Source organism: Limanda limanda, chromosome 4 (genome assembly GCF_963576545.1).
Source record: "Limanda limanda chromosome 4, fLimLim1.1, whole genome shotgun sequence".
Lineage (NCBI taxonomy): Eukaryota > Metazoa > Chordata > Actinopteri > Pleuronectiformes > Pleuronectidae > Limanda > Limanda limanda.
This window is the reverse complement of record NC_083639.1, coordinates 27,324,457-27,335,630: the sequence shown is the minus strand read 5'-3', so window position 1 is coordinate 27,335,630 and position 11,174 is coordinate 27,324,457. Positions and strand designations below refer to the sequence as shown.

Sequence of the window (11,174 nt, the reverse complement as noted above, 5' to 3'; positions counted from 1 at the left end):
GAGGGAATCTGCTTTCAAAGGTCAGGTATACCTAGTGGGGGGGGGGGGGAGGTTCTGAAATGCACTGAGGGCAGACATAATTGGTCCGATAGATGAGACAAAATAAACAAATACATTTAGAAAAGCAAAGACGTCCTGATTCCAGCTTCACAACTGTAAGGATTTGCTTTGTTTTATATCATGAGTAGAACTGAATTAAACATTTATTGTACAGTGATTGAAAATAGATGATGAAAACTTACATTGCTGAGTGATCATGTTAAATTCTTTTTACATTTTATCTTGAGATCACAAAGTATCTGAAAGCAGCTTTAGTGGTTCAGTAGACATCAGCCCAAAAGACCTGGAACTCGTTCATTAGAGATGACTCACAAACACAGACTGTGTAAAGATGGACGACATGACAGCTTCCAAAATCGGAGGCTTAATATTTGTAAAATAACAGGAAGTGGAGACGTGTCGTCCATCTTTATTTACTGTCGATGCTTCCAACCACATCAATGTTATATTATGATATAATTCAGATTTTATTTTCCCAGTGTCTGATAACGTATCAGTGCACGTGGACATACTCGGTCTGGCAGCATCAGGTCTAACCAGCTCCCCTGAGCATCAGGTAGACGGCAGAGATGGTGATGGCGGTGGCGGTGTAAGTAAACACAGCGTTATAAATAGTGTTTGTCCTTATCCCTTCTCCCAGCGTCCTCTGGGTCTCCTCAAGACGCCTCGCCGCCACCTCAGATTCCCACACGTCCACCCTCTCTGGTCTCTCTTCTCTCTCTGGTCTCTCTACCCGCGGCTCTGGAGCCCGGGGTTCGGCCTGTGGTTTGGCGTCCAGCAGCCCTTTCACCACCGATAATTTGCCCTCAACTCTACCAAGTCCTTGCTCCAGTTGTCCCAGTTGTGGTTGGAGGGACTCGAGCAGGGACTGTGTCCTTTGGCTAAAGATGGTGAGGTCTTTTAAGGCTGACACAGGCACACTGGGTGGCTCTGGTGCTGGAGCTCTCTGGACTTTGAGGACTGCGCTCGTCGGTGTGAAGGCGTCGTTCAAAGTGACCTTGAGGCTGTCGATGAGAGCTCGGAGCTCGTCACGCTGGGAGCGATGGTTTCCTGCCTGGACTTGGAGAGCTTCTTGCAGACTCTCTGGACCCTTCTGGGCCTCCAGGAGCAGAGTCTTCAGCTCCTACAGATGAAAGAAGTGCAGATGCATCAGCTGAGCGAAGATCGAAGCACACTGCAATCCTGGTGAGATGCTCGAACAAGGAAAATATACAGCACATGAAACAAGAGCTACTGTCGACACACAGAGACCAAAGCTGTCATTAGTCCTCCTCACCTGCAGGCGGACACGGTTGACATACGTTGATCCCATGACCCCGATCAGGGTTCCCAGCACCGAGCCAATGATGGACCAGTTCTTGGTCCGTTCGGCTCTTGTCCTCTCCTTTTCGTGGCTCCCTCTGACGGCTGCTGAAAACAAATTGAACTTCTCCCTCTCCGAACCCTCAGCATTCTCGTACGTTGTCCGGTGACGACGCTCCTCCTGTGGTCAGAAGAGAGAGAGAGAGAGAGAGAGAAGGACGGGGGGGTTAAGTGAGTTTAATGAGAGGTTAATGAGTTCAAGTCAACTTACCTGTCAGTTTTAACAGATGTCTTTGGAATATGCATCATCACTTAGTAGCTTGTAAGATATCCCTTATAGAATGAATGTACTCCCACTTCTGAAACCTTAGACGACCTCACAGGAGCATCTTCAGTCCCCTGAACTAACCTGCAGCAGTTTGTGCTCCAGCGTGGCCAGCTCCAGGTAGTGAGCCTCCTCCCTGGACACTCGGTCCAGCCGGTCCCGGACCTCCTTCAGCCGGACCTGCAGGACCTCCAGGCTGGCATGTGCCTCACGCACCATCCCTCTGGCCACCATGAACGCTGCCTCAGCCTAGAAGAAACACACACAACCTAAGACATGTAAAGATTGGTGGAGATCCCCTCTACAAATTGCATCATACACATGCTGAAGAATAAAATCACTCTGTATTCACAGTTCCTGACTTTTCTTTGAGATTGAGACATAAAAGGGACAATGCATAAGAATTCAACACCGGTCAAATTCATATTACAAACAAATAAGGGGCAGGAAATAATCAGAAAGCCGGGTGTGTGTGTCCCCCTGTCATCAGAAACATGGAACATGGTCCCTTCTGTCTTGAAGAGGTGATGATTCATGGTCATTTTGTAATGAGTTATACATAGAGCTGTGTCCCATATTTGAGCCAACCCATTTACAAGAGAGTGGGTCAACTGAGCTTGAGAGTTGAGGTGCATCCTGCTGCCTGCTGACCTCAGTGACGTTGGTCTGAGCCTCCCGGACCTCGTTGAGCCCGACAAACTCCTCGTACCTCTCCCACCAGTAGTTGACTGAGGCTGTGGCCGTTTGAGCCGACCTCTGACCCCACTGCCGCCCCAGCGCACCTGCATACTGGAGGAAGGGGAGAAAGCTGTGTTTCAGGCTGGTTCTGTGTTTCTTTGCAGAAGTAGATGATTGTTATTTTTGAATACAGTTGGAATATTTCATTTTGGCGGTGAGGTGTAGGGTCTGGAAAGTTTGTATGAGAAGAGGAAGTCCTTCCTGTACCTGTAGGGCAGCCACGGCCCGCTGCTTCACCACCTCAGCTCCACCCTTCCCCTCAGGAGGTGCAGGGTTAGGGGGGGGTGGGGAGCTTGGCTCATGGTGAGCGCTGTAGGTTCGGACTAAAGTAGTTCTGCCACACCCTGATCCGGAGAGGGAGAGGCGGGACAGGCAGCACGAGCCATGAGCCCAGCGACGGAGCTGTGCTCCTCTGTACCTGAGGCAGGAAGGATACTGTTAATTAGGGATGGGGGAAAAAATCGATTCTGTTACAAATCGCGATTCTTGTGAATGACGATTTTAAATCAATATGCTGCCTCCCAAATCGATTTTTTTTAAAACATATTTATTGGTTTATACCGGGGGGATATATGGGGGGAGCAACATCACCCCAGAGCATGTTGATCAGCTCTTGTTTTTGCACAAGAATCTAAACGTACCCAAGCACTAGCTTTGCATCGGCTACATGCAAACAACAATAGCCTACTTTTTGTTTATTTCAAAGTTTATATTTTAATTTACCTTTTATTTATTGTTTAAAAGTAGCCTAGGTGGCATACATTTCTTAATCTGTCAGTTTGTGTGCAGTTGAAAGGGGTTATACAATAATAGGGCACATTTTTATTTATTTTCTCCATTGGCTGCCCGGCAGTCATTAAGTTAATGTTAATATTTGAAATAAAACTGGTAAAGCTCTAATTGAATTTGACTATGTTGTATTTGAAGGTATTATTCAACATTTTTCCATGGTCCAGTATTTAAAAAAAAAAATAACCAAAAGAAATCCCAGGAAATCGTAATATCGAATCGCAATACTTACAGAATAGCAATACCCACAGAAATCGCAATACATATCGTATCGCCACTTAAGTATCGTGATAGTATCGTATCGGGAGGTCCCTGCCGATTCCCATCCCTACTCTTAATCATTGAGTTGTATGAGTTTGTACATATACGCAGCCATAAAGCTCATGTCCGCCGTGTACACAACTAAATCATATAGAAGTACCTCATGGAGAAGAGCAGCAGTCAGAGGAGCAGCTGGAGATCTGTCAGTGCTTCAAACTCAATCCAGCTACAGAGTTCAAACTGGAACAGGCACCTGTGAGAACAGAGAAACTATAAGATGATTGATAAACTACAAACTGTTCATGTCGCTGTTGTGTCAGATCTCACGACTGAACAGGGTTCAGACTCTGAAAACATTATTATCTTATTTAGAATTCAAACGTTTTAGGTCAGTAAAATAGACGATACTGATGGTTTCCTCATATTTCAACTGCAATGCAATTTTAACTTTTTGTCAAAACAATAAATGACGTTGCAGCTGAATACAATGTCGTACAAATAATGTGCTTCAATGTCTTTTGATTTCAAAACCAGTAATTGCTACCAACAGCATTATTATTAACACTTAATTGAAATAAGTGTATCGTTAAATTGAAGCTTTGTTTTGAGAATCCCAACCCAGAGATGACACTGAGAAGATCAAAACAGCACGAATAAGAATAAACGACTCTGCTGACAATATCAATCAAACTATAAAACAAACAAAACAAATAGAAATTAGATAACGTTACATTCATTTAAAGGCTCTAAACTGTTTTTAAACCAGGACAAGAAATGAAATGTCAATGAAAAGGGATGAAAACACAAACTAATAATGTTCACACACAGACAGAATATTAATCCTTGCATCTTAAATATAATTGTTAATTTAATAACACAACTGATCCCAAACACAATGTAACAACTAAACTAAACGTACGACCTACACACAGTGGAATTAATGACACACAGTGTGACCTGTCCTCACCATTGAACATTAAAATTCGTGCCTCATGATATTAATAAATGAATAATCAGACTATAGGTTAATGACACGGTGTTTATCTCATTACAACACATGTTGTCACCAGAGCTCTGTACTTGCCCTTGCTTCATCCCCAACTAGCATGTTAGCACCACAATGCTAACAGCTAAAAGTGGCTTTTTCAGGCGTAAACCTCTCGTGTCCAACGCGGTATTAAAAATGAACGTACCTGCTTTCGTCGGAGTTGTCACCGCGCACATGACACCCGGAAACGGGTTCGTTGTTGCGAACTGGTTAGCATCTCCGAATGGGAACGACTAGCATCCGGGCCAGATTTCCTATCAGGCACGGAACAGGCCTTCTACTTCCGGTTCGGAGGCCACTGGGGTCCTGACAGCGTCTTCATCCATAGATATAAACACTAGATGCCTCGGCCGCGTTGCCGGCCAACGGAGACGAACGTTCGCACATGGCGGCCATCTTGCTACAGGCAGCTCGCTCACCCATAACATTGTGTTGGTAGTGATAAATAACCATAACTTGCTCAATTTTCAACCGATTTTTAAACGGTTTGGTTTGTTATATACGTCAGATATGTAGTTATGATACTGCATACTTATGAATAATTATGTTATTTTCTAAAGAAATGTAATAATTTATGCAGTGTCATAACTACATCTCTGACGTTTATAACAAACCAGATCGTTTAAAAATCAGTTGAAAATTGAGCAAGTTATGGTTATTTAAAAAGTACGCACCACTACAGCACAATGTTATGGGTGAGCGAGCCGCCCTCAGCAAGATGGCTGCCATGTGGTGACGTTCGACTCCATTGGTCGAGGCATCTAGCCTTATATATGTCTATGGTCTTCATCCACTCACAACGCAAACTAGTGATGGCGAATTGAAGCTTCATGAACCATAGACGCTTTCCAGAGATTATAATGACAACATGGCTCTTTGGTGTGTGAAGCTTTGAATTGAATAAATGAATGACTTGTGTTGTGATGCCAATACATAAAATATGAACGTATTAATTTAGTGTCTGTCTTTATGATACAATGGCAGGGGTCAAAGGGCAAAGTGGAAACACATTGGGGAGAAGGTTGTGATGCTAATGTGCTACTTGTAACATGTAACACGTCAAATAGGGACAACGTTTTATTAATTTTTATTTAAAAATAACTTTTCCACAGTGCTTGGTTTCAGCCGGTTTCTTTTTTGTTTCGCTGACCATTATATTTTGACTCGAATAACGGAAAGCTGTTACGAATAAAGACTTTGGAAGAGTAAATTACTATTGATTATATGATATAGGGAGTTCATGTGAAGGAACTAGTGTGAATGCCAGAGTGTGTGTGTTGAAAACGAGAGAGAAGGAGAAAAAAGAGAGTTAAGGTGGTTTCGGATATTTCCAATATATCTGATCCATTAGAGGAAAAGAAAAAAAGTTTTGGCCTCCAAATTTCTACATAAAATCCAATCATTTAAATATCTTTATGTTTTTATGTTTTACCTGACACAGCAGGGATTACAGTAGACACAAGTTTAATACTTTACAATTTATTAATTTGATTCGTAATATAAGTTCAAGGATGAGTGATTAACCAAACCACACAAAATCACATTAATGTTACCTTTAAAAAATATCCCTAGTTTATTTTTTTTCATTATTTTTCCTGCTTTTTACTTTTGAACCATTTCAACTAAGGCGCATTTTTTTCTTTCTCTGTTTTTATTATTTTGTTTGTATTATTGAGCCATTTACACCTTTACAAAAGTTTCATCTTCACACGCCAGACCCGCGAACCACTTCCTGACTCAGTCACGTGGCACGGCCGGCTCGCGAGGCTTTGCATGTCACAGCATACGTCATCAACACGAGCCTCGATACGAGCTAGACAAACCTCTTCCGGGATTACGCGACACACGCTTCGAAGCTTCGACACAGAATCACGCATCGCTAGCAAACACTCGTCCATTTCTCGCGTCTCGTCGAGTGCAGCCCGGTGGAAACATGTCTGGCAGAGAAGGTGAGAGGTTCCTCTTCACACGAGGCCAAATTAACACTTATACAACACGTATACGATTGTTTTTAGTTACGGTGAAAGCGTGCTAACACTGGCGGCTGCAGCTAGCTGTTAGCCGCTAGCTAGCCCGAAAGCGTGACGTTGGGAACCGTCTTTTTCACGTATTAAACCCACAAAACCCTCCCGAGTTAACAATGTGTGCTGTCGGTTAATATGCAAACACAACGGATGGTTCAGTGAGTCTGTCGTGAATCCTGCGCTGAATTCTGAGGGACGTGCGCAGCGGGACCGGTCATTTAGACGTGTTAGCGAATCAAAATTGACGTCATTTTAGCAGCTAGTGTCACCAACAGATTCAAGAGTGTATTATCAAATGCAAAACAATTAAATTAAGCAGTCGCTGGCAATGAAATGCTGGAGTCACAGGCTATGCTCAAGAAATTACAACCAAAAAAAACCCAAATTTGAATAAAATAGATTATCAAAAATTTAAAATAGCAAATATATATAAATAGTAAAAAATATATATACAGCTATCATAACCCGAATGTGTGAGCCACAGGCTCTCTTCTACCAATGCTTAAGAAATTACAACCCAAAAAAACCCCAAAATTTGAATAAAATAGTATAAAATAGAATATCAAAAATTTAAAATAGACAGCTATCATAACCCGAATGTTCTAATAAACCGAAATGATCTCATCGATGTGCATTAAAATGACGTTGAACAATAACGGGCCCCTGGTGTGCATCAAAATTTACGTAATTTTGTCAGCTAGTGTCACCAACAGATTCAAGATTTTATTATCAAATGCAGAACAATTAAATTAAGCAGTCGCTGGCAATGAAATGCTTGAGTCACAGGCTATGCTGAAGAAATTACAACCAAAAAAACCCCAAATTTGAATAAAATACATTATCAAAAATTTAAAATAGCAAATATATATAAATAGTTATATATATATACGAATATCATAACCCGAATGTTCTAATAAACCGAAATTATCTCATCGATGTGCATTAAAATGACGTTGAACAATAACGGGCCCTTGATGTGCATGGAATTGGAAAATCCACGCCTTTTGATGTTTTTAAATCGTTATTATTTCCAGATTGTGCGCTAACATTCACTTATTGTTTCCGCAGGAGGCAAAAAGAAGCCGCTGAAGGCCCCAAAGAAGCAGTCCAAGGAAATGGACGATGTGAGTTTTCCTCTCAGACTAAACTGTTGCTCCATGACGATTGTACATGATGAATAATATATACACAGTACGTGTATTGTTGACAATTTACCAGGAGGATTATAGAAACCCCCCCCCCCCCACACACACGTTCACAAAGCACCATTCTGTGTCCTTTGGAAATGTGTTTCAGGAATATGACGATGAAGCTCTTTTATTAACTTAACTGATGTTTAAAAAATGACTGTTAGTTGTAACCCAGACATTAGAGGGACATGGGTCAGGCGTAAAGTCGGAGGATTGTAAACTTGCGTTGTGTCTGCAGGACGATGTCGCCTACAAGCAGAAGCAGAAGGAAGACCAGAAGGCTTTGGATGCACTGAAGGTCAAAGCTGCAAAAGGAAGTTTAGGTAAGAACTAGTTGGAGGAGTCATTATAGCTTCTTTAAGTTGTTTGCATGAACAGACAGTGGAGGGAAGAACAACCTGATCTATAAACATATGATCTGAACACGTGTCACATGGTCATTTATACGTGGTATCAGGCACACGGACAAATTGGAACTGATTAAACTTCCAAATGATCACGATATAATTATCAATATTGTCTTAATCAATCATGTTGCTCTAGGCGTCAGAGTTTATTCTCAACACGCTGCTGTGGTTTTGATTCATAAACCAGCTCCTGATTTCACTTGTTGGAACTAGAGGGTAGAGATGCTTCCTGACATATTGAAAGCGTCTCAATCTGATATGTGTCGTTTCTTTTTAAACATTTCTTACAATGTCACTTTGCTGGAACAAGAACCTCAAGAGAAAAGAGTTGTAAATTGTATAAATACTCACAGTCTGGACTGTAACGTTTTGATTATTCAAACCTCATGTAATGGATCATATGAACTCCCAGGAACTTCACATTCCATGTATAGTCTTTATCTTTTAGACACAAACACACATTCATTCACCTATTTGATATTAAAACATGGCTATACTTGACCACAGGAATAACTGGTCCGATTGGAGGTTTTTTGTTAACTTTCCTTTTTTCCCCTCCAGGTGGCAGCGGAATCAAGAAATCGGGCAAGAAGTAAAATCTGAATGTGCCGGTGATGTTCATTTCCCCCCCCCGGCCTCACTTCCTGCGTCTGCAGCGTTTGAATGCTCGCTGAAAGACTCTGTGCTCTGTTAAACATGAACCCTGTCAAACTCAAAACTGGCCTTGTTGTTAAGCTGCTCCAGTGGGTATGTGTAGAAAAAGAGTCTAATAATTTTGAAGATATCGGGGACGGGAATATCTGGCCTGGTACACGCATGGTGACGCCCTACTATCGTGAAATTAGACGTTCCACACTGTGATATTTGTTGTTAAAAACACTTCCTTCAGTCAAACACACTGACAGAAAACCTGCAAATGCAGTTTAGAAGTGGAAATTTAAACAAATTCTGATCTCCGCTGTTTCTTGTTTTGTCTCCAAGTTAAACTCAAATCACCCGCTCTTATTTCTTCAGTTTTGTGTTTTGTTTTTTTAACAGGGAGATGCCAATAAAGTTTTTGTAATTACTTCTTGTTTTTTTAAATTCTTTTGTCAGTTGTAAATAATTCTTCGCCAAAATCTCAACCATCACAATGTGAGTAAAGTAACAGCAGCCAGGAAAAATTTCTGATTAAACTGATGATCTCATGAAACCAATAATTGTCAATCAAATAATTTTAGTTTTTTCCATAAAAGCAGTGACACGTTACAGCTTAGTACGACAGATTCTATCAGACCATAATTTAATAACCTTGGATTTCTCATCAGAATATATGCCACTAATAAACTCCTTTTTCTAGATGTCTACCTGATCGTGCCATAGCGAAATTTTCAGGAAATGGTTCCAGTTACATTTAAACCCAACGACTTCTTTCAAAACCCTGACTCCACTGAGGTTGACCATCTTATCGACAGCTCTGTAAAGTCATTACGATTAACGTTAGATCCCATAGCGCCTCTAAAAAGAAGTTTGTTGAACATAGTGAATTAGCTCCCTGGTATAATTCAAGCACGCATAAATTAAAAGAAGGGTCAAGAAAACTAAAAAGGAAGTGGCGCTCCAACAACTGCTGAAAATCACCTAGAATGGAAAAAGAGTGTTAAAGTTGATAAGAAGGCTCCATAAAGCAAGAGCTGCTTACTACTACACATTAATAGAAGAATATAAAAACAACCCATTACCATGGTCGACCGTGAATCAGACATCGTGTGAGAGGGATCAATCAAGTTTTATTCGTATAGCCCATATCCACAAATCACAAGTTATCTAATAGAGTTTAACAAGGTGTGACAGCCTCTGTTCTTAACCCTCAACAAGAGTCAGGAAAAACGACTAAATCAACTTTTAACAGGGTAAAAAGAAGGTAGAAACCTCAGAGAGACACATGTGAGTGTCCCTCTCCCAGGACGGACAGACGTGCATTAGATGCCACGTGTAACAGAGAACATCAGAAAGATAAGAGCATTTACAGCATTGATTAGAATAAACAGTTTCCTTCATAATGGAAGGTCAATGAACTGATGGATTATTGTCAGTAATGGTCGAGTATCTGAGGAGACATATTGGACATCAAGCAGTCCTGTTATCATGAAATTAGTAATTATTGTTCCACAAGCAAAGTGTTGTTGAGATTTTACTGAACTCACTGTTTGATTTGCAATATTTCGTCTGTTCATATATTTAATTTTCTACAGCACATTTAATTATGTTGTGTGTGACTCGGTGGCAATGTTTTGGATTTCTCAAACACTTTAAAAACAATGTTCATCTTGAGATTATGAAATGTGTAAATACATACATTTGAAGTTGTGGATTCTGGTCGATAATTATTTTAATGTTTTTAATGAATCAGTGTTGATTCTGGCTAAATGTTTGATTTAATGGTTTAACTAACCTAAACTTAAACCTGATCTTTTGTGTCAAAGACAAAACTCTGATATAAAACTCAAAGTGATTTAAACGTGTTTAACTTTGTGTTGAACTAAATCAATTTGTGACGTGAATCCAGGAACTTTAAGCTCATAAACAAACATATACACAGAATATGGTTCTACACACATGGAGACATACTGAGGGACAAAGGTGGAAAATAATAAAGACAAACTTAAACACACTATATGTGACTCTTTATAGAGGGTTTATATATTCTGCTTGTGTTGTGTCATTTCAATAAACACATTCTTCATGTGAATAAACACAATCGAGGCAGGAAGGTTGCTGGTTTGAATCCGGTTCAGATGGGGTCTTCCTGTGTGGGGTCTGCATGTTCTCCCCGTGTTTTCTCCAGGTTCTCCGGCTTCATCTCACAAACACATGCAGATTAGGGGTTGTGTAGATTGGAGTGTGCATTTAAACTTCTGGGGTATCATTCTACTGGATCACTTGAATTCAGGCAAAGTATCTTTAATAAGCTTCTCTTCTAGATTACTATTGTATCTGCTGTCTTAGATTAACTAGATTGATAGTTTGAACTGTTTTGGTCGTACCTTG

General features: G+C 40.7%; 2 protein-coding genes across 2 annotated transcripts; one reads left to right on the top strand and one right to left on the bottom strand.

Annotated features, from left to right (window-relative positions):
• Window positions 1-185: 185 nt before the first annotated feature.
• On the bottom strand, window positions 186-4,773 carry ccdc51 (coiled-coil domain containing 51). The gene is made up of 7 exons (XM_061070471.1): window positions 4,669-4,773; window positions 3,636-3,728; window positions 2,633-2,843; window positions 2,339-2,476; window positions 1,772-1,936; window positions 1,337-1,543; window positions 186-1,183 (listed from the first exon to the last, which is right to left on the bottom strand). The coding sequence occupies exons 2-7, from the start codon at window positions 3,638-3,640 to the stop codon at window positions 593-595; spliced, it is 1,317 nt and encodes a 438-aa protein (XP_060926454.1). The 5' UTR covers window positions 3,641-3,728; window positions 4,669-4,773; the 3' UTR covers window positions 186-592.
• A 1,567-nt stretch (window positions 4,774-6,340) lies between these two features.
• tma7 (translation machinery associated 7 homolog) lies at window positions 6,341-9,210 on the top strand. The gene is made up of 4 exons (XM_061070388.1): window positions 6,341-6,472; window positions 7,616-7,671; window positions 7,976-8,060; window positions 8,706-9,210. Exons 1-4 carry the CDS (start codon window positions 6,457-6,459, stop codon window positions 8,738-8,740), a joined length of 192 nt encoding a protein of 63 aa, XP_060926371.1. The 5' UTR covers window positions 6,341-6,456; the 3' UTR covers window positions 8,741-9,210.
• Window positions 9,211-11,174: the final 1,964 nt, after the last annotated feature.

Bases quoted from the DNA above. Each gene is read 5' to 3' on its own strand.
- tma7 (XM_061070388.1), top strand. The intron at 7,672-7,975 runs GTGAGTTTTCCT...TTGTGTCTGCAG, and splicing joins AGTCCAAGGAAATGGACGAT to GACGATGTCGCCTACAAGCA. The intron at 8,061-8,705 runs GTAAGAACTAGT...TTTCCCCTCCAG, and splicing joins AGCTGCAAAAGGAAGTTTAG to GTGGCAGCGGAATCAAGAAA.
- ccdc51 (XM_061070471.1), bottom strand. The intron at 2,477-2,632 runs GTACAGGAAGGA...CCCTTCCTCCAG, and splicing joins GGGCCGTGGCTGCCCTACAG to TATGCAGGTGCGCTGGGGCG. The intron at 1,937-2,338 runs GTCAGCAGGCAG...TGTTTCTTCTAG, and splicing joins CTCAGACCAACGTCACTGAG to GCTGAGGCAGCGTTCATGGT.